Below are 22,185 nucleotides of genomic sequence, written 5' to 3'. Positions count from 1 at the left end.
GAAATTACTATGTTACTAATAAAGATTTTTTTATAATTAATATGACATAATTGTTTTTTAGATAATGATTAATCAAAAAATTGTCTAAATATTATATTAAAATATGTGATACTTTCTTTCTATTCACAAAAATTATTAATATAATTTTTTTAAACAATATAATTATTAGAAAAAAATATCATCAATCATATAAAAATTTCCATGAATATTTGAAATTGCCTTTGATGAATAATATTAAATGTTTTAAATATATTTAATATTTAAAATCAATTTTAAAAAATTATTTAATGATAAATATATAAATTTTATTATTAATTATCTATAATTATTTATTCATCTCAAATGGGTCTTATGTAAAATAGTTAAAGCATTTTATATCTATGTTTTATATAATAAAAGCTTTATCGCTTAACCTATCAACTTAAATTTTTAAGATTAAAATAAAAAGTCAATATTTTATTTAATTTTTAAGAGAAAAGTATTAAGAATCAAGGATTTATGAAGTCATTATTTATTATTTGTACGGAAACTTTTTTAAAACTGTATTTTATCAATATATAGAAAGATCGTTTTATTCAATGGAATTTGTTTGTTATGAAATTGATAATGAGCAGCAATTTTGGACAGGTTGAACGAGAAAATAATAGAAATTTTTAAAAGTGTTTAGTAATTTTGTTCAGAATTAAGCGAGATCTTAATTTTAATTGAAAAAACACAAAGATGTGTGGATATTTGTATTAAAAATTTTTTGAATTTTACAACGATTTATGGAGGTTTATTATATTAATAATATCTAGAAACATATTATAAACAGTACTAGTTAATAAGTATTTGAAAAAGGATTCGGATTATGAAGCTTGTTGTTACAAATTTTTGAATTCTGATATGTTTATATCTAATAAAGATTATACTCGTTATCAACTAGTAATAATGATAAACCAAGAAGATAAGCTTCAATACTTTTATATTTTGTATTGGCTTTTATTTTTTGATGCACAATCATATCCACAAACTTATAAACTTATAAAAGATAAAGGATCATTTCAATCTTTGATTAATACTATCTGGAAACACTTTCAAGAATTTCCAGAATTACATAAACTTGGATTAAAGCTTCTTTACGAAATATGTAGAGTACATCAGCTTACATCTGAAGAATTATTTTTTATACATGAAGAATTTCTTTGTTTTATTTTTGAATTAATCGAAAAAAATACATATTATGAGGATCCTTATACTCTTTCTTCTATAAAGCTTATTGTAATATGATAGGTGAATACTTTTTTACTGATTTTGATTTTTTTATAGCTTATCATTAATGAACAATATATTATAAAATCTCTGCCTTCTCATTTACAACATTCATCATATGAAACACTAAGGAGCATTGAAAATGAATCTCCTATGAATCTTGTTATGGATATTCTTAAGAAAAAGGGGAGTCTATATAAAACTTTCGGAGAAAATATAATATTTATATTAAATAGGGAAAGTATAGTTATCTATAATTAATCTATATACATATATTTATAAATAGTAGAAGATATATTTCTACAGTTTTTGATTTTAAAGCAACTATATCTTATATTTACTACTAAAGAAACGCTTGAATATTTTTATACAAACGACCTGAGAGTTTTGGTAGATGTCTTCATTCGAAAATTGTATAATCTTCCTGAAAACAATAAAAAGGTATCTTTTATTCTAAAATCTATAATTTTAATATATATAAATTTAGCTTTATCATGCTTATCTTCGCGTGTTTTATTATTTACTTAAAAATACTCAACTAAAAAATCCACCTTATTATAAACAAGATCAACTCCAGAAGCTATTTCAAGCCTTAAAAGAATCTATAAAATATCAACATATTAAACCTGCTAATTCTATCACTGAAAAATTATTATTGAGATGTATTAAAATAAGCTGGATAAAGAACAATGAATTAGAAAATGATATTTTGTTTTCTACCAATTGGAACAATGAATCAAATAGCAGTTTTATAGAGGCTTCTACCAATGATCACTATATTTTTTCTAACTCAAACAAGGTATAATTATTTAAGAATTATATCAACACAATACTCTATAGAATATATATATTTATTTTCCTTTAAATATATCTACGTATATAAATAGTTCATTTTTTTTATTGGGAAAATCTATTTTTATTTTTTATTATTAAAATAAATTACAATATCATAAAGAATTAAAACTTGATTTTGAACCCTTAAATGTTAATTATAAATATCAAAAGAAAAAATTATCCTATAATATCTTCCCAATTTTCTATCTGTTTAGATTTAATTTTCTTATAGATCTTTTCTTTTAATGATTTTTCATATGTTTTAGAATTTCTTTTTGCTGAAGTAATGTTTAAAGATGAAAATGAGCTTTTTAAAGGTTCTAAATAGAACAAAAGAGGAGGAGATTGTTGAATTAGAATAGTGTTCTGAGATTTTACTAATAAATTATATATAATTGAATGCCTAGCAAAATGTGAATGAAAATTAAAAATACACCTATATGATTCTTCAAATGTTTTGCACTGTGAAATATGTTCAATTAATTGATAGGAAGGTTTCAATTGTGGATATTTTTCATATAAAATTTTCATAGTTTTTGACTCATTATCTTCAATGGAAAAATAACTATAATATTATTAATTTTTAAAAAGAATATGTACTCACAGTAAAGACTTGAATTTTGCCATATAATAAATAGCACAAGATATAGAGCATTGATTATTTCTTATATCTATATATAATAATTGAATAAATTTACCTTTTTGAGCTGCTCTACCCCAATGACTTAATATCATATTTGTAAGATTTGTATTTGAAACATTTAATGCAATTAAATTATGTAAATATGAAATATAAATAAAATCCTCTGTAGTTAACGATTTATTACTGTTGATATCTAAAGTACTAAGCCAATATAATGAATCACAATTAATTTCTTTAAATATAGGTATAAAAGATGATATAAAGACTTCTTTTCTGTTGAAGACATCTGGTGATTTAATTGAATTATGATAAACTTCAACGAATATTTTCCATAGTTTTAAAGAATCATATCCTTTATCTATAATTTCTTTCCATAAATACTGTCCTATATTATCCCAAGGAATTGTTTTTAATACGTCAACAGTTAATTGATCTGAAAATTCAACAATCTTTTTAAGAACAATAATTTTTAATGATAAATCATTTATGCTTTTATCAGTATTATTTATTTTACATCCTCTTAATTTAAGTTTATCATTAAAAGAGTTAAATGTATCAGAATAAGGTTTTTTAGAAAATTCACTCATAATATTTCATTAAATGAAAATTTAAAAAGATATTTTATGAAATTTTATATGAAATTAAATGTTAACTTTTTAGTATATTTTTTAAAGATTATGAAAATTAAAAGATAATTTAAATACTGGTATATTTTAAAATATCTATCTTTAATAAAAATTTTAAAATAATATGTATCCTTTCGGAGGATTAAGTATAAGTTTCCATTTCTCTTGATACGTTACCCATATAGACCAATCTAACGTTTTCAAAATATCTATTTTCAGCTCGTAAACTTTAGCTATTTCAGATTCATTAAGATCATAAGAAGAATCAGATTCTAATTTTAAAATAAGCTGTAATGCCAGACCATAATGCTTACGAGCAATGAAACGTCTGACTTGTAAAAGAAAAAAATCATAATCCTTTCCAGGAAATTCCATCCATTTTCTACATTCTTCAAATGCATCGTCAAATTCTTTGGTAAGTATTCCATCAGAAGTTCTACCAAGAATTTTAGCTTTTTCTTGTAATGCTTTAACCAAAACAGATTTTTGTCGCTCCCATTTCTCTTTTTCTTTTTTCTGATCATTTGAAAGATTTATATTAGAAAACTGTTCAGACCTAATATATTCTGCAATCTTTTCAAAATCAACATAAGCAAAAATAGCATTAGCAGCATCAATAATCTCTTCATCAGATGCAAATTTTAATATAGTTTCTAATCTTGCATTCAATACAGAAAGCTCATTAGGATAAAGTCTAAGAAGATCATCTAAGAACTTTTTCTTTTCCTCATTATCTTTAATTTTGTTTAATACTTGAACTTGAAAATCAATAATTGATTCATCTTTTGATGGAACTGATTCCTTTGGTTCCAATATTAAAGAGATTTCAACATCGTATCCAGCTTTTTTAACATTTCTCGTTTTATCTTCAAGATGCAATTGACCTATTAGTTTATCTCCATTTTTAGCATCCTTTGGAAGCTGTTTTGGATCAATAAATGTACTTATAACAACACTTTTACGATCCCCTTGCTGTAATTTCATATTAAAGTCTTGGGATTTTTCTTTATTAAAAGCATCAATATGATCTAAATAAATAAACATAAAAATTATTAAAATTCATAACTTTACCATTAAAAATATTCAACGATAATTCTTTTGAATCACCTAAAGATTGAATAACTGATAATGTCATATTTTTGACTTTCTCTAATATTAAAATAGAATCATGTACCAACTGTACTCTATAAACATATTCCCCAGCTTTCAATTTGGTTTTGATTGGTTCCGTCTCCCCAAAGTGAAGAAGTCTTTTATTTCTATTGAAAAGAGCAGTCAACATACAAAATGAGGAATCATATAAAGAACTTGAGAGTGGCAAAAAAAAAGTAACTTCAGTATTCTCTAAAAATTTTAAAGAATATGTAAGAATCATTTCAAATAATGTTTTTGAATCTGGAAAAACATCACGTTCTCCTAATGGTCGTATAGAGCTAAAAGAAGGATAGAATGTTCTTCTGAGAGAATCTAAATAATATTATTAAATATATTATAAAAATGCTCAAAGAAATTTTACTTAATTTCAAAGTAGGTTCAAATATTTCAGGTGCTAAAGTGTTAATTACTTCTATCCGTTTTATACTCTGAGAATTTTCCGAAAACATTAAATTAACTTTATTAGAACTTAACTTTAAACCGTGAAATTCTAATTCAACGTCTATTTCTCCAGAAGCAATTGATGACCAAAAATTTGCAAAACAAACTTCCATTGTAGTACCAGGAATTACTACAAATTGCTTCAATATTAATTCATTTTGATGTAATTTCAAAAAAAATTTATGTTCAGTATCTTTTAATCGCAAATTTTGAACTAATTGAGTAAAATGTATAAAAATTTTTATACAAGTATCAATTTTTTTAGTTCGTACTCGAAGTTCTATATAAAAATGAATTATAAGATGATATATAAATATAACTTACCAGCCCAATTGGATGTGTCAGGAACGCGAATAAATTTTCTTTCTATATATCCAGAAGCCAATAATATATTTTTCCAAGATATAAGGGACTTCAAAATAAGTTCAGGTTTACAAACTGAAACAGGAATAGTAAATATTTTTCTTTTAGGAACAATAGTATCATATGCAATAATTTCAGCATAATGAAATCCAGATGAAAGTACAACTGGGTCCACTTGGACATCAAAAACTCTTCCTATTATATAATTATTAGATTTTTAATGTATAATTATTGTAATTGGACCTGTTGCATTTAATAAAAGATAGTTTGGAACTTTAACCCAGGGTTTTGACGAAAGCAATACTAGCCGTAGCTCCAATGTATTTTTTTCTAGTATCTCTTCATCTTTAAGTGTTGGTTTAACCTCTACTGTTATTTGATGAAGATGATTTGTCTCTTCAAATTCGCGTAAATATATTCCTTTACCATTAAAAGATGAATTATTAACTATTATTTCGAAATCAAAATCTTGATCCAAAAAGTTTATATATTGAATAAAATAGTCATAAGATTTTTCAACTTGTAAAAATCCAACATTCATAATATCACAAACATTTTTCGAAGCATTTTCGATTGCCTTGTAAATCCTAAATATTGTATTAAGGAAAAACGAACAAGGGCCATATTACCTTGGTGGAGTGTATTTTATTTTTTGTGCTTTCAATGCAGAAAGGATCAAGGAAATCCCCCCGCAAGCAGAAGGAGATGACATACTATAAAATATTAAAAATTTTACCAAATAATTACTGCTGACCTTGTTCCATTCATCAACTGACTACGTGAAAGAACATATGTAGGAACAGATGTTATGGCAGCGCCAGGTGCATAAATTGTAAGACCTTTTGCCCCATTTGTACTACAAAAATGTCAAATTTATTTAAATACAACGTATTTTATACCATGGCCCGTTACTAGACCATGTATATTTTCCTTCTGGGACATTTTCAAAAATAGAATATTCTGCTTTTATCATAGATGCAGTCACATATGCACCTGAATTCATAAGGATTAAAATTATACAAAATGCTAATCTTACCAACAGAAATCACACCAGAAGTTGTTCCTCCTGGTGCACCAACTGTACTTAAGGCTGGACCGCTGTTACCTGCACTAGAAACAAATATTATATCTTTTTTCCCAATTATAATTTTCCGCAAAAAGTCAATGAATATGCCCGCGTCATTTATTCCTGTGCTTTCTCCATAAGACATATTAGCAATATCAACACCGAGATTAACCATAGCAATAGCAGCTCGAAGAAGTGAGTGATTTGTTTCCATAGATCCAAGGCGTGTATCCCCAATTTTTAAAGAAACAATTTGAACTCCTGGTGCTACTCCATTTAAATCTGGATCATCAAGATGGTTTGCCCCAATAATTCCAGAAACATGAGTCCCATGTGATCCACATAATGTTACAAGGCTTAAAAGTTTATTATTTTACTAAGAAAAATGAAAATCCCACCTCAAAACAGAACCATTATCATAAATATTAACAGAATAACAGAGCATATCTTGTTTAGAAAAATATTCATAATGATGTTCAATATGATAATCACACATAGGTTTTTTATCTAAAAATTATAAATAAGGCAACTAGATTTAAGTCATACGAGTTAAATCTCCATCTTCATCTGTATCAATAACTGCACGCCAATTTTTGCCATCATGCCAAACAAGACAATCAAAAACAGGGCCCGGATCATCATAATTACACATCATATCTTTTAAAACATCATATTGTGCTTCAAGATCCTGTTTTAAATCCATTTCTTCCTTTAAAAGCTTACTTTCGTCCTTATGCTCCTCTTTAAACAAATTAATATGATGTTGTACATGTGCTAAAAGAGCTGTATGTTGTTGATTAAATGTTTCAAGCCGTTTCTATCCATCAATCATCATATATACCTTTTTTCCCTTCTTTATATTATCTACCTTTTTTAATCGAGTAACTAATGACTCTGGGAAAAATTCATAGCCTCTTTTAATGCCAAGAAACCATTTCCCATCTCGATTTTTCCATTCTTTAGATATTTTTAACGTTCTTCCCGATAATCCTTTTGTTTTAAGAACCTCATCCTCTTCAAATACTTCTGCAACAGTAGTAACATCCACATCTCCTGATCCTTTATATTTTCTTTCAATATAATGTACTTTTCAATCAATTACTATAACCTACCCGAACAATCAATCAAATTTACAATTTTTGTCTTTCCATCTGTTGTTTTCTGCATCCCTGGAGCTGACGGATCAACTCCTGTATCTAAAACTGCTACTGTTACTCCTCTCCCATCATATTCCGGGTATTTCTTAATAAATTGTAAAGATTCTGTTTCCTATAAATTATAAGAAATAAGTTAATTAAAATTAATTAAAAAAAGAATACATCTTTAGGCAATAGTCCCTTTACAGGAAATGAATATACTGAATCATTTAAGAAAGATGAAAGCAGTAATTCAGTCATTTTAAAGGCTTTTTAGACAATTTTTTTCAAATAATAAAATAAGTATTTAATATTAAATCGTCTTAAGAAAAAATATAAAAATTATAAAAATAAAATTAACAAAATTAAAATATTTCTTGTGTTTGTTAAGATATTCTTAAAAAAATTAGGAAAATTTTAATTTTTTCTATAAAAATTATATATTACTAAGATTAAAATTATATGTTTTTAAAAATTGATTAAATAAATATAAATTCATGACGCTTTTGGCAGTTAAAGTCTTAGTTAAGGAAAATCAAAGGTCTATTGGTATAGCTTTTACAGATTTTTTAACAAAAAAAATTGGAATTTCAGAATTTACAGATAATGAATTATATAATAATTATGAATTTCTTTTAGTACAACTAAATGTAAAAGAAGTTCTTATGTGTTTTAATGAAAGAGAGAATTTTGAATTGTCTAAGATTAAAGGTATAACAGAGAATGCAGGGATAAAAATCACAGAAATGAATTCAAAGGATTTTAAAATAAACAATATTGAACATGAATTGGATCAGATTCTTGATGAAAATAGTTTAAAAATGTTATGTGAGTGAAAATTTTATTATATATTAAAAAAAAATAATATATATGAATATAGCACATATTGATGATAAAATATGTAAAGATTCAATGTCAGCAATTATAAAATATTTATTAGTAATGAAAAGTGTACCTGTATTATTTAAAATTAATGAATATTTAGGTTACAAATGATTTAATAGAAACAGAAAAATTTGGGATTTATAAATATAATTTATCTCAATATATGAAATTAGATATTCCGGCTCTTAAAGCATTGTCACTTTTTCCTTGTGCGAATTCTGAGTCAAATACTTGTCTTTACAATCTTCTTAATAGATGTAAAACACCAATAGGAAGTCTATTATTAACACAGTGGATAAAACAACCATTGGTGGATCAAAATGAAATTGAAAAAAGACATACATTAGTAGAAGCGTTTTGTAAAAATTTAGAAACTATGCGGATTATTCAAGATTTTTTAAAAAGTTTCCCTAATATTTATAAATTAAGTAGAAAATTTGAAAAAAAAGATGCTACATTAGAAGAAGTAGTTCGAGTTTATCAAACAGTAGTAAAAATTCCTAATATAATAAATGCTTTTGAGAAAATTGAAGATGATAATTATTTATCATTGATAGAAGAATCATATTTATCAAAATTAAGGGTTTTTATATTAAAAGATTATATTTGTTTTAAAATATACTAGGAACTTTATGAAACATTTAAGAAGTACATAGAATTGGTAGAAACTACAATTGATTTTGAGGCTATGAATAATCATGAATGGGTTGTTAAATCAGAATTTGATGAATCTCTTTGTCGTTTTTCAGATGAATTAAATGAATTAAAGAATAAGATCCAGGAAGAATACATTCGTGTTAGTGAAGATTTAGAGCAAGATACTTTAAAAAAACTTAAACTAGAACAAAGTGAAATATATGGATGGTGTCTTAGACTTACTAGAAGTGTAATTATTTATTATATTTAAGGAAGAAATCTCATAAAATTAGCAATCGCATTGTATTAAAAACAAGAATTATATAGAATTATCTGTTCTAAAATCTGGTATATATTTTACAACTTCAATAATGCGTAGACTTAGTAATGAATACAATGATATTATGACTCAATACAAAAATCAACAGAAACAGCTTATAAAAGAAATTGTTGAAATTGCCGGTAATTTATTTGATTATTATTAATTTAAGCCAATGGTTTATTTAGCATCATTTTGTCCTGTAATGGAAAAATTGGGCCTAGTTATTTCTCAACTTGATGTAATAATAAGGTAGATTTTAAATAAACATAAATGAAGGTTTAACTTTTTTAGTTTTTCAGATATATCAATTTCATCAATTATCCCTTATGTTCGACCAATTATAAGTAAAAAAAATAAAATTATGCTTAAGGACTCTCGACATCCATGCCTTGAGATTCAAAGTGATATAACTTTTATTTCAAATGATGTTAATCTTGAACGTGGCGTATCTGAATTTCTTATTATTACGGGTCCTAATATGGGAGGAAAATCAACATATATTCGCCAGGTAACGCAAACATATTAGTAGTTAGTTATTAATTAATATATAAAGATTGGATTAATTGTTTTAATGGCTCAAATAGGATGCTTTGTTCCTTGTGCAGAGGCAGAGATTTCTATATTTGATAGCATTCTTGCAAGAATTGGTTCTAATGATTCCCAACTTAAAGGAATTTCAACATTTATGGCAGAAATGCTTGAAACAGCAACAATACTTCAAACAGCATCATCTAACTCTTTGATTATAATTGATGAATTAGGAAGAGGAACAAGTACTACAGATGGATTTGGTTTGGCATGGGCAATATCAGAATATATAATTAGTAAAATCAATGCATTTTCTTTATTTGCCACACATTTTCATGAGTATATAATTTAACTATATTATATAATGTTTTTAATTCTTTAGATTAACAGAATTATCAAAGAAATACTCAATTGTAAAAAATTTAAACGTTATTGTTCATCTTGAGAATAATAATAAAAATAAGGATGTTACTCTTTTATATAAAGTAAAACCTGGTACTTAATATTATTTAAAAAAATTACTTTAATTTTAAATATAGGAATATGTGATCAAAGTTTTGGTATTCATGTAGCCAAAATGATTAATGTATATTGATTTAAAATTTTGATGTATACTAACATTTTTAAAAGTTTCCTGAAAGTGTGGTGAAATTAGCAAAACGTAAAGCAGATGAATTGGAAAATTCCATATCAATAATTAATGATAAAAAATATAACACAGGGGATATAAAAACAGGAACTAATATATTATTGCAAATAATGAATGATTGGAAAGAAAAAATCAAAGAATCGGATATGAGTGGTTTAGAGATGTTGAGCATTTTCAGAAATTTAGTTCAAGAAAAGTATATTTTTGATATTGAAAACAATACATGGATACAAAAAATTATTGCTGAATAAAATTCTTGTTTAAATTATAGTATATCTACAAAGTGCTTCTACATCTTAGACTACTTCTATTAAAATTATTAAAATATGAGTCTTATATCCGACCATATTATGATTCATTATTAGAAAATATTTAATATTTTGTTAGTATATAATACATACTATTCAAATTTATAAAATTAGATATTTAAAATTAAATAATTTCCCATAAATTTTCTAATAAAAAATTATTATAAAAAATAATTAACATTATTATTTACCACATGAATGTAAAATCCTGCTTGTTGCAGTGTTTGCACTTAATAAATATTCGCTAATAGAAATCTTTTCATCAACCCAACTATCTGCAAAATTATCTTCTCCATGAGCCATTGCTCCAATAACAACACATAATGATTGATCAGGTTCAAGTGTTTTAAGATATTCAGATATTCGAACAGTTGGTGCATCAGATGAAAAAGCTATCTACTTTTAATAAATAATAATAATAAATAATTTAAACTAACTTATTTTTTTACAATTTGGCGGTAAATGATCTGTAATTGGATTTTTTATAACTTTCAACAATTTCTCTTTCCCGTCAACGCTTCTTATACTATGTTTATGTAAAAGCTGCACTATCAATCCTGAAAACCTCTTAAAAGTTCGAGGAATTCGAATTTTTGGATTCACTTCAATTAAAACATTTTTAGTCGTATGAATATAAACTTGAAGAAACCCCGCTTTATTCAAAGGTGAATCAAGAAGTGTTAAAAGACATTCTACAATAAATCAATTCAAAATTAATTTTATCTATATCATCACATACGATGACATATATCTGGTCTTGCTTCTTTTAAAAAATTAATTAAATATTTAATATATTAATATCTTCACCTGAAATATCCCTATTCATTTTCTTTAAAATCCCTTGATGGTCATCACCGTTTAATAAATAATATTTTCCTTCTTTTGAACCCCCAACTTTATATATCTCTAAACACGCTTTTTCCAAAACAACAATAAGATGCCTCTTATCTTCCTTAGATGCAAGTTTAGGCTGTATAGGAACAAGATCTGCTGTTTTAAGATAATTCGGTTCATTTTTTTCTCTCATTTAATATTAATTACTTTTTAATTAATTTTCTCCAAAAAAAATGCAATTTCTTTCAAAATAACAATTGTATTCCTCTTTTTATAAACAAAAAAACCTTATAAACCCTTCAAAGTGTAGTTTTTTCTAAATAAAAAAATCATTTACTCTTTATTTAATAATTTCGTCAAAAATTCCTCAAATTTGACCAAAAAAAAAACAAAAAAAAGTTATTCTTATGTTTCTACCAATTTATTGGTCAATTAATATCATAAATATTAAAAAAATCTACGTTTTTTTCTTTATATTAATTTTTTATTTTTTTAGACGTTGAAAAAATCTTGACGACAATAAAAAATATTGTTAAGTTTTAGTAAGAAAAACCTCTAATCTAATAACATTTTCCAATCATTTATAGACAAGATATTAAATTTTTATATTATTTTTAACAATGGCTTCTCATACTTATATTCAATTGCCTTTATCTCGTCGTATTAAAGTTTTAGTAAAGGTACATTTTATTAAAAAAGGGTATAAGTTGCAGTTTTTTTAATCTTTTAAGCATCCACAATTCGTATGGTTTATTGGTCATAGTGTTCTTTTGCTTTTTTCACTTCGTTATCTTTTCTCTTATCTTACTTTTTCATCTATTCGCCATGTTTTTTCATATCGTTGTGCTTTCCTGGGAGCCATTTTGACATATAGTATTGTTGTTTATAAGACGTATAGAAAAACGTATACAGTATGTTTTTGAAACTGATCGATTAGTATTTTTAATATGGTTATTATTAGAAGAGCAAAATAGATTTGAATGTTATATTGCGTATTTGGTTGGATGAAAATTTCCAATATCTTTGTAAGATGTGATTATGGAAGAAATTGTATTATTAATATTTTAAAGTGCTTGCAACTGTATGGTTTTTATCGAGACCAGTCGCATTGAGTTTAACTCCATATGTGATTTTTTCTTTGTTTCATTTTCTTACATATCTTCGGTCAAATGTCTTGCCTACATTAAATCCTAATGCACTTAAGCTGGATGAAAATTGTATAGAAGCTAGTATTTGTAGATATATTCAATTTCTTATCAAACAGCATTACGATTCTGCGATGAAACTTGTATCTAAAGTTGAAGTTATATTGATAGGAACACGTGTTTTGATTGGTGCATTTACGTAAGTATTAAGTGTTTTTGTGAAGTTTTATAGATATAAAAATATAGGTTTCAAAATTCATTTACGGTTCTTTTATTTTATGCCTTCTTTATACGTTATCGCTATTTTACTTCAACATATACAAGACAGACATTTGTTCATATTTCTATCTATATTGATCATTTGGTAGCAGATAGCCGAGTTCCAGGTTCTGTGCGCAATTCATGGGTCTCTATAAAACGATTTATTAAAGACTATGCAGCACGATCTTTTATAAATGCTCCATCTGATCCATTAACTAATAAAGAGTCTCATAATAAGCAACAATAAATTATGTTTTTAGAGATTAGTATTTTTTAAATAATTTAAATATGTAATATTTAAATTAAATCTTATATTGTTTAATACTAAAAATTAAGTATTTACTAAAATAAAGTGTATAAGAACAATAATAAAAAAATAAATTGAATAGAACTTAGTATATTATTTTCATGTTTTGTTTAAATTCAGTTAAATATATTTTTTATAATTGTGATATATATACCAGTTATAAATTATTTTTGAAAGTGTCAACTTATGCTTATTAGTCGAACTCTGAAAGTGATGATCTTATATTTAATATAAATCCAAAAAGAGTCATAAAAAATAGAAAAACAAAATTTTATAATTTAATTTAATTATTAAGTATTATTGATTTTAATTATTAGATGAATAAAAGTTTTATAAAACAGTCTATATAAAAATTTAAAAACAATGAAATATTTTATTTTTACAAAATAGTGAGTAATAAAATCATGTGAAATCACTTCAATTTTCGTAAAATTGTAATGTTAGGTATTTAATTTTAAATAATTATAAGATATGTTTTAATCGTATAAATTGAGTAGTAATAAAATAAAAAGTCCTAGTATATGAATCCAAATAGGGATATATGTTTTATCATATAATTTTCCATTTCATTTATCTTACTAAGCCGAACCCTTTTCTTTTTCCTTTTTCCTCCGTAAAACGGCCTGATTCTAATCGAGATTTCTTCTCCTCAAGTTCTGCACGTTGTTGTTGCAAAGCATCACGCATTTCTCGATGTCGAGCATACAATTCCTCTTCAGACTGTTTTAATTTATTTTCTTTTTCTTGAACTTTTTGTTGAAAAACGAGTTTCATTTCTGCTTCCATTTTTAATAATTTAGCTTCATGAAGCTGTCTTTCTTCTTCTTGTCTAATAGAAGGGCTACAAAAATGAGTATATGTGTATAAAATAAGCAAAAACTCACTTTACTTCTTTAAATACACTAGAATCTTGTGCAACCCCCATTTGTAACAATTTATCTGTCCTATAATTTTCATATAGCACATCATTAGTATATTCTTTTAAATCCTCCATGTGTGTCCTAATTATTAGAAGAAAAATAGTAAATAAGAGATTATCTTACCGAATAAGCATCTGACGTAATTTAATAAAATCGCAATGATTTTCATTTTCCACTTCAATTACTCCCCACGGATATTTTCTACCTCTTACTGTATGACCGGAAGATGTTGTTACTTCATAATTGCTTCCTACAATAGCAAAAGGAATTTTTGAAGCAATTTCATTATTTTCGTTAAGTGTTTCTTCATCATCGTATTCATAATTAGGAGGCCTAAAGATTTCAATTTCGTGAAAAGCAATATCGCTCAATATCTATACTTTTGAATAATAAAATAAAATAAGATATTAAATATATTACCCTTTTTTTAAAACTCAATACTTCTTGCTCTGTTAATGTATCGCTTTTAGCAATGACAGGAATCAAGTTAACACGTTGGTGAAGACGCCTCATAAATTCAATCTCTAAGGGTTTAAGAGAATGACCCGTAGGGTCAATAAAAAATATGCAAGCATGTATACGATTGTCTATAATATTTGCCCTGCTTACTCTATTTTCAGCCTCAAGATAAGCATCAAAACGTTGTTCGATATTCTCCAAAATTGGTTGCCAACTAATTAAATATAAGTACTAAATAAAATGTTTTTATGATTTTTTTCTTTTTTTTCAAAATACCTATCATTATTGTTTACAAAATCACCAAATCCTGGTGTGTCCACGACCGTCAACTTCAATTTAACGCCGTTCTCTTCGATCTCTGATGTAATACTTTTAATTTCAATTGTTTTCTCCAGGTCTTTTGTTAACGGTTTAATATTTCTTGGAGGATACAATGAACAATTAAACAGTGTATTCACAAGAGTCGACTTTCCAAGCCCTGACTCTCCAACAACCATAAGGTTCAAAATAAATCCTTTTTTAATCGATTTTCGATACCATTGATTCGGAAGATTGGCAAACCCAACATAACCTAATAAACAATATAGTATTAGGTTTTTTTATAAATATATGATATATAACAATGCCTTTTAAGCATTGTTACCATATTTTTGCGTTAATACCTGTCAATTTTCTTCGAATAATATGGTTTCCTGATGATGATGCATTTGTCTAAATCCATCAATTAATATTGGAAAAATGCCAAAAACTCTTATTTAAACATGCCTTATATGGATCTTGATGACCATCAAATCCTGTAAATTCTTCTGTCTGAGAATTGACAGGATTTATCTCAGTTATAGAAGATAGTTTACAATTTACAAGCATTGTTTCTAAAAAAGTCAATATTTGTCCTTTTAAATCGTAAAAAAAAAAACCCCTAATACCTTCCATGAGACGTTTCTTTTAAAACTACGTTTGATACGTCAAAGTCTCCCTTGTTCGTTAATAATTGCGTCTTCTTTTTATATGTTGTTGGCTGATGACATTTATAAATCATCGTTTGAGCCAAAGAAAGGGGAAATAATTCGCGGCTAGGATTAGGGGTTCTGTTTAGGATAAGGGTTAGGGATGTAGACGAATTAGGGTTAGGGTGTATTGAAGTGTTAGAATAGAATAGAAAATATCTAGATAATATGATTTAATTAATGATTTTTTTCGAGTTTCATGTAATTGTAGTAACTTTTGATCGTTTCGTATCGGTTAATTTTGTTTTTCGTTTTGATTTGGAGGGCAAATTGTCATCATCGTCAAACGGATCATCATTAAGATCTATATCATTATATGCATCATCTAACCAAAGACCAAAGCCCATATTCATTGATTTCTTCTTTATATGTGTATTTTCCTCATGATTATCTAAATGCTCTAGTGTAGCCGCCTTTTTTAATGCAGTAACAAGCTGTACATCATTTTTCAATATAGACTCCCTTGTTAATGATCCCGCTTCTACCAGATTATCATCTTCTAATAATGTTGATGTATGGAAATAATTCCTTTTTGGAGTATATGTATTATTTATATTATGTTGAATTAGATTTTGCGTAGGTTGCTCTTGGTCTGTGTAAAAATTCATAGATTCAAACGGATCATATGTTCCTACGTCATCAAAAATGTCATTATTCTCTTCATTTGATGTTTTTTGTATTTTTTCAGGAAAATTTTCTATTGGAGTCGTTGATTTTGTTTCTTTTAATATTGTCATTTTTTCATTTTTTTGATCCTGATTTAATAGTTTTTTTTCACAACAAAGATCATCCTTTTTCTTTAATGATTCATTTTTTTTAGGATTTTCTCCACGAACACCTATTGGTTTAAATTTTGATTGTTCCTTTACTGGATCTTGAGTTTTTTGTTTTTTTAAAATAGAAAGGAGCTCGTCTCGATTTTTCCTTTTTGAAATATTTTCTTCCAAGTCTTTTTTCTTTGAAAGACCTTCCATATATATTTTATCGAGATCTAATGCCTCTTCCTTAGTTTCAACTGCCTTTGTTGAATCTTTCTGTATAGTTGTTGGTTCTGATATTCCAATTTCCTCACCACGTCTAACCCTTTCAAGTAATACTCGATCTAATCCCCTTACTAAACATGAATTTTCAAAATCCCCTCCCAATCGTTGCGTTTGTAATAAATAATCTTGATGTGATATTTCTCCTTTTTTTACTGCTTCTTTAAGATTTAATAACATATTTTCTTGCATAGAATATGCTCTTCTGTCCTCACTATCCTCTTTTTGTAGCTCCTTTGCTCTATTTCTATATCCTTCAGGTAATAATGATGATGTAGTATTTGAACCTTCATTTTTCGCCGCTTTTTTTCCAACACAACGGTTTCCATGTGTTGATTTCTCTGAAAACTTCTTTGTTGTTTTTTCTATGAAAATCCATAGATTAATACTTTTCTCAAATTTTATACATTTTAACTCCAACCTATAAATGTTTGTCTAGAATCTTTGGATATTGGCCGAAAAAAAGAAGGCCGAGATGTAGTTTGCCTTGGCTGCTGAGGTGTTGCCAATAGCCTTCTAAAATCATCCTGATTCATATTATATAAGTCTTTACTTTTATTATTATTAGTTTATCAATTTAATATAATCGATCTTTATAATTTATATTTGAAATATTTTATTAGACATTTGTGCTGTAATGGCGCTAATTCGGAAGGTAGTGCATCCTTCCAGATGGCCGAGATTCTTCAGAATACTTTCCTCAAAGGTTTCGTGTTCGAATCCTGAGTACACCATCTATTGATGCAGCGAAGGCTATATTAGTAATGGTTGTGAAAAGTGGCGGTATCGTTCGAGGGGAGCATCATCCAGCAGAACACCGTCCGGCTTGGGTATGTGAATACGAGGAAACCTAGGGGTCTGAATGGTCTTGGAAAGAAGGTAGCTATCAACCGACTTTTTCGTAATAATATTGTATTCTATTTTTTAAAAGTTGTATTTTTCAGTATTTTATTTGATTAATGATTCAAATATTATAGATTGTCTAGTTAATTCAACCTTTCATAGAATTATAGATATATCTATTAATAAGAATAGAATAAATAAATCAATTATATATAATAATTAATAATGGTATGTTAAATTCTAGATATTATTAAGAGTTTAGAATAGTATTAATAATATTAAAAAATACTCATATTTTTCATTGAATATTGCTTTTCTTGAAATTATTTCTTAATATTTTTATTATTTTTCTTAACATCATGATAAGATATTCTTTTAACAATATCTTTTGGTCGATTGTCAAAGAAAAGCTTTTTAAATATATATTCGACTATGTAACATCCTATATAGTCTAAAATCATAATAATTGTTAAGGTTATTTTAAATGAAGTTTCGAACTTGACCAGTTTTAATTTCTCATTAATTTCTGGTATAAATTCGGTAGAACAACTAAAAGCAAGTCCAGTAACACCTAACATTCCATAAAACATAATTTTATTTTCTTGAATAGATTCTCTAAAGGGCTGTCCCTGATAATTAATAGTAAATGTCGATATTTGTTGCATAAATTGAAGAAGATAAATTGCGCTATTAAGTAAACTAGGAGAAAATTCGGATTCTAGGTCGACATTTTTAATAGGTCTGAGTTTAATTAGCTTAATGGTAAATTAATGAGATATAACATACGTTTCGAAAAGTGATACATAATATTTTATATAAATAAGAGTTAAAATATGAATTAAAAACTGACCAAGAATAGAACCTATGATATAAATATTGAAAATATTTGACTGAGGGCGTTCTTTTGAAAGAGTTTGAACAGGCTAAAAGATTTAGAAAGAAAAATATTATAATTACAATAAAAATTTACTTTAGCTTTTGAAATATATAGAAAACACGCTGACATTAACATTCCTGATATTGTTATTTGCCCATCTCCAAATTTAATACCATCTAAATATAATACAGATAAACTATATGCAGAAATCAGGCAATTTAACGCCAAAATTTTGTACATCTGAATTGTTGCTACAAGTGTACATCGCCCCTGTCGAATGATATTGGCAACTAATTCATCTGTTATCAACCTAAACATAAATATATATGTAACATACTCGCAACAACATTAGAAAGTTTAGATGTAAATGGTGCTGCACATGAAGCGTCTCCTAGCTTAAGTACAGGAGGCTCAGTATCATCCTCAAAACTTGCAAACTTAGATAATAATGTTTCTGTAAAATTTTCATCTTTTTTTGTAATATTTGAAACTTGTAGTTTATTTTGTGAAGTTTTATTCGAATTTGGTTTATTGTTATTTTTTGATGCTTCTATGTTTTTAGAACGAGCAAGAATTGAAGCTTCACGATGAGGATTAAATGGTCCTTCTGAATAAAGATATGCAATAGGGAATGGAACAGGAAGTGGCGGCTTATTAAACTTTGCAAGTATTTTAACTTGTTTTTCATAAATTTGTTTCAATTTTTCGTTACGTGCATGTTCTTCTATTCGTTTTAAAACTTCCTCAGATCCATTGAGAAGTGCAACACCAATGTGTGCTTGTTTTAAAGCACCAACATCATTTGTACCATCTCCACACATTAAGGTAATATAGCCTGCCTCTTTTAATGATATTAAAATACGTTCCTAAAAAAGTTGTTATAATTTTTTCGTAATTTTATAATATGCTTACTTTTTGTGCCGGAGAAACTCTTGCATATATCCATGTATGTCTTAATAAATCATTTATATGATTAGAATTGTAATACTTTGAAAGAGCATATCCTGTGACACATATATCATACTTTTGAAATATAGTTTTATCTAAAGGACTATTAACATTAATTGAAGCAATTATTTCATTATCAATGTTTTTCCAACAAAGATCTATAAATAATTAAATTTATAAATTATATTATTTTTATTGTTACCTAAACCATTATTAAATGAATCTAATATTAGAACATCTCTCTCAATTATCTGAACTTCCCGAGCAACATGACATGCAGTAAGTGGATTGTCTCCGGTAATCATAATTACCTTATACAAATTAATCATATACATTTATTTATATATTTATATTTATAAATCTTACCCTGTGAGAAGATTCATTTAACATTTTGATTGTACTAGCAGCGTCTCTTTTTAAAGAACAACTAAATACAAGAAACCCTGAAAATATCAAATTACTTTCTATTTCCTCTCTTGAAAGCAGATTTATTTCAGAAGTATTAATTTGATCTTTAAGGAATTTATAACCAAGAGCTAAAACACGACATCCATTTTTAGTAAAATATCTATATATACTTTCATAATTTTTCGGGACTATAGAAATTTTTTCAAGTACTTCAGGTGCACCTTTTACTGCCACAAAGGTTTTTCTAGATTTTTTAATTTGATCAGATATTGTCACTATACTCGATTGACGTTTTAATACTAATGAAAATTGAAATCTTCTAACAATTTCTATTTTACTTTCTTGAAGTTCCTTCTGAGAAGATAATACAACATTATTCTTTTCAAGCTTCCATTTTAATGCATCCAAGGTTGCCTTTTCCATAGGATCCCCTATAACTTTGCCATCGTCAAGTTTAATCAAAGAATGTGCTGTTCCAAGAACTAGCATAGTTTCTTTAGATACTGAATTAACATCAACAAGTTCTTCAGGATTTTCACTTGTATATTTAGCACTAATTTTAAATTTTATAAATAATAAAACGTACCTAAGGCCTGCAACGCCTTTTACTACAAGATCTTCTTCAGTTAAAGTACCAGTTTTATCAAAACAGCAAACATCAATTCTTCCAGCAAACGGTATTCTAAAAGGTTCTGTACAAAAAATAGCTAATTTTGATAGAGTAGCAAGAGAAGAATTAACAGCTAATGAAAGTTCCATAGGAAGTTCTGGAGGAACAACTGATGTTATTATTAAAATACAATCGAGAAGAAGTTTATATTTGTTTCTATTACTTTGTATGCCTTTTTACTTGTTAAATAATTGTATAATTTTAAGATTTAGTTTACCTTTCGTCCAAACATAACAACTAGCTGCTATTGCAAAAACAAGAAGAAATAGAATAAAAAATAAACTTTCTAAGTTATTTGCACTAACTCTTTCTGTGGAATATATCATAGTCCTTACGAGATTACCTTGTTGAGTTTCAAAACCTGTTTTAATAACTACTGCTAAAGCGCCATTATCGGGTGCAAGAGGAATTGCTGAATTTGTTGAAGGAGATATTTGAAGAATTTTAGTACCTCCAAATAATAAAGAGTTCCTATCTACATCTTGTATATCAAAACTCGACTTAGGATCTCTGAGAGAGATATTTTCTTTTAAAAGAGGCGTAGATTCACCACTTAACATTGCTTCGTTAATGATACATGTACCTGATAGTAAAATCATATCACAGGGTACATCGTGTTCTTCTTTAAAAGGTGCAATTGAAACAATATCATCTGGAAACAATTCATCTGTCATGACTTGTGTCCAACAATATTTTCTATAAACATAAATTTGATATGATTTAATTGACATCGTTCGGAATTCTGTAAGAGTTTTTTGTCTCTATAATCATAAGAATCTGTCTATATTAACAAATAATAACATACTTGCCATACTACTGTTGATTCAAATAATATCAACATAAGCAAAGTGAATAAAGAATAATACCAATATTCATCAAGACACCAAAGTGCAACACAAAAAACTTGAAAAACAAAAAATGGTGCAACAGCATGTTCTTTAAATAATTCTACAAATGTAAGAACTGGAATATCAAATCGATTATATCCATAATGATCTTTAGCATAATTAATTAATGTATCTGACGTCAATCCTCTCATAGCTTGTAAGTCTTCAATAAGAGGATTCGAATCAATTCTGAATGAAAGTTCTTGAAACTTTTTTTTCTCATAAGAATATACAAATTTCTTTTTTTGAAAAAAAAAATATATTTCAGGAAATGCTTCATTTTCAAACTAATATAATACATTAAACATTTTTATATTTTTCAAAAGATATACCTTTTTACGATTCAAAACACATATTTCAGATAGCCCTTGATTAGAAACAGGAGTAATACGAATCAATTGAGCTTCTTCCACTCTATAACACTAAATTTAATTCAGTTATATCATCCATTTCTTTATTATTCATACTAATTTTGCCGTCAATAATGTTTTTATATGAACATTCCAATGTTTACTAAGCCATAAAATACCCTGAACTGAAAAAAGAGTTCCAAGAGTAATAAATGTCCATTCTTCTGATTTAATATATTTATCATATTTAAACTTATAAATATATATCCAAAATGAATATAAAAATATGAATGGAAACACATATAAATGAAACATTATATCTCTCGATACATGTAATGATGATGATGAGATTAAAGGGCTTTCAACTAAGTTTGAATCTTTCCAAT

At 26.6% G+C, this 22,185-nt stretch overlaps 9 protein-coding genes across 9 annotated transcripts; 3 read left to right on the top strand and 6 right to left on the bottom strand.

Moving 5' to 3' along the window:
* Positions 1 to 424: 424 nt before the first annotated feature.
* Positions 425 to 2,127, top strand: PNEG_03201 (hypothetical protein). Its single transcript, XM_007877073.1, has 4 exons — positions 425 to 1,260; positions 1,309 to 1,492; positions 1,541 to 1,692; positions 1,739 to 2,127. Exons 1-4 carry the CDS (start codon positions 886 to 888, stop codon positions 2,054 to 2,056), a joined length of 1,029 nt encoding a protein of 342 aa, XP_007875264.1. The 5' UTR covers positions 425 to 885; the 3' UTR covers positions 2,057 to 2,127.
* Positions 2,128 to 2,262: 135 nt separating this feature from the next.
* PNEG_03200 (hypothetical protein) lies at positions 2,263 to 3,315 on the bottom strand (the record flags this gene model as incomplete). Its single annotated transcript, XM_007877072.1, has 2 exons — positions 2,263 to 2,650; positions 2,690 to 3,315. 2 exons carry the CDS (start codon positions 3,313 to 3,315, stop codon positions 2,263 to 2,265), a joined length of 1,014 nt encoding a protein of 337 aa, XP_007875263.1.
* A 153-nt stretch (positions 3,316 to 3,468) lies between these two features.
* On the bottom strand, positions 3,469 to 7,801 carry PNEG_03199 (hypothetical protein; the record flags this gene model as incomplete). Its single annotated transcript, XM_007877071.1, has 14 exons — positions 7,699 to 7,801; positions 7,492 to 7,648; positions 7,248 to 7,438; positions 6,926 to 7,196; positions 6,778 to 6,886; positions 6,350 to 6,735; positions 6,213 to 6,306; positions 6,068 to 6,169; positions 5,943 to 6,026; positions 5,557 to 5,900; positions 5,275 to 5,508; positions 4,871 to 5,230; positions 4,426 to 4,821; positions 3,469 to 4,382 (listed from the first exon to the last, which is right to left on the bottom strand). Exons 1-14 carry the CDS (start codon positions 7,774 to 7,776, stop codon positions 3,469 to 3,471), a joined length of 3,720 nt encoding a protein of 1,239 aa, XP_007875262.1. The 5' UTR covers positions 7,777 to 7,801.
* Positions 7,802 to 8,012: 211 nt separating this feature from the next.
* PNEG_03198 (hypothetical protein) lies at positions 8,013 to 10,786 on the top strand (the record flags this gene model as incomplete). The annotated part of the gene is made up of 11 exons (XM_007877070.1): positions 8,013 to 8,343; positions 8,396 to 8,454; positions 8,501 to 8,983; positions 9,026 to 9,286; positions 9,330 to 9,498; positions 9,544 to 9,607; positions 9,650 to 9,866; positions 9,912 to 10,225; positions 10,269 to 10,381; positions 10,426 to 10,472; positions 10,517 to 10,786. 11 exons carry the CDS (start codon positions 8,013 to 8,015, stop codon positions 10,784 to 10,786), a joined length of 2,328 nt encoding a protein of 775 aa, XP_007875261.1.
* Positions 10,787 to 10,792: 6 nt separating this feature from the next.
* Positions 10,793 to 11,870, bottom strand: PNEG_03197 (hypothetical protein; the record flags this gene model as incomplete). Its single annotated transcript, XM_007877069.1, has 5 exons — positions 10,793 to 10,990; positions 11,035 to 11,235; positions 11,281 to 11,535; positions 11,583 to 11,606; positions 11,651 to 11,870. 5 exons carry the CDS (start codon positions 11,868 to 11,870, stop codon positions 10,968 to 10,970), a joined length of 723 nt encoding a protein of 240 aa, XP_007875260.1. The 3' UTR covers positions 10,793 to 10,967.
* Positions 11,871 to 12,201: 331 nt separating this feature from the next.
* Positions 12,202 to 13,449, top strand: PNEG_03196 (hypothetical protein). Its single transcript, XM_007877068.1, has 6 exons — positions 12,202 to 12,219; positions 12,265 to 12,357; positions 12,409 to 12,588; positions 12,639 to 12,702; positions 12,748 to 13,021; positions 13,069 to 13,449. Exons 2-6 carry the CDS (start codon positions 12,298 to 12,300, stop codon positions 13,328 to 13,330), a joined length of 840 nt encoding a protein of 279 aa, XP_007875259.1. The 5' UTR covers positions 12,202 to 12,219; positions 12,265 to 12,297; the 3' UTR covers positions 13,331 to 13,449.
* Positions 13,450 to 13,960: 511 nt separating this feature from the next.
* On the bottom strand, positions 13,961 to 15,753 carry PNEG_03195 (hypothetical protein; the record flags this gene model as incomplete). The annotated part of the gene is made up of 8 exons (XM_007877067.1): positions 15,696 to 15,753; positions 15,535 to 15,641; positions 15,432 to 15,480; positions 15,046 to 15,340; positions 14,731 to 14,983; positions 14,434 to 14,684; positions 14,275 to 14,391; positions 13,961 to 14,231 (listed from the first exon to the last, which is right to left on the bottom strand). Exons 1-8 carry the CDS (start codon positions 15,700 to 15,702, stop codon positions 13,961 to 13,963), a joined length of 1,350 nt encoding a protein of 449 aa, XP_007875258.1. The 5' UTR covers positions 15,703 to 15,753.
* Positions 15,754 to 15,973: 220 nt separating this feature from the next.
* PNEG_03194 (hypothetical protein) lies at positions 15,974 to 17,352 on the bottom strand (the record flags this gene model as incomplete). Its single annotated transcript, XM_007877066.1, has 2 exons — positions 15,974 to 17,181; positions 17,238 to 17,352. The coding sequence occupies 2 exons, from the start codon at positions 17,350 to 17,352 to the stop codon at positions 15,974 to 15,976; spliced, it is 1,323 nt and encodes a 440-aa protein (XP_007875257.1).
* Positions 17,353 to 17,958: 606 nt separating this feature from the next.
* On the bottom strand, positions 17,959 to 22,114 carry PNEG_03193 (hypothetical protein; the record flags this gene model as incomplete). The annotated part of the gene is made up of 12 exons (XM_007877065.1): positions 17,959 to 18,400; positions 18,446 to 18,582; positions 18,630 to 18,826; positions 18,874 to 19,402; positions 19,449 to 19,642; positions 19,687 to 19,795; positions 19,851 to 20,430; positions 20,479 to 20,734; positions 20,780 to 21,323; positions 21,368 to 21,736; positions 21,782 to 21,871; positions 21,917 to 22,114. 12 exons carry the CDS (start codon positions 22,112 to 22,114, stop codon positions 17,983 to 17,985), a joined length of 3,621 nt encoding a protein of 1,206 aa, XP_007875256.1. The 3' UTR covers positions 17,959 to 17,982.
* Positions 22,115 to 22,185: the final 71 nt, after the last annotated feature.

The sequence above is a fragment of the Pneumocystis murina genome, assembly GCF_000349005.2.
Source record: "Pneumocystis murina B123 chromosome Unknown supercont1.10, whole genome shotgun sequence".
In the NCBI taxonomy this organism is placed as follows: domain Eukaryota; kingdom Fungi; phylum Ascomycota; class Pneumocystomycetes; order Pneumocystales; family Pneumocystaceae; genus Pneumocystis; species Pneumocystis murina.
The sequence above is the reverse complement of the archived record's forward strand: the minus strand, read 5'-3'. Positions and strand labels throughout refer to the sequence as shown.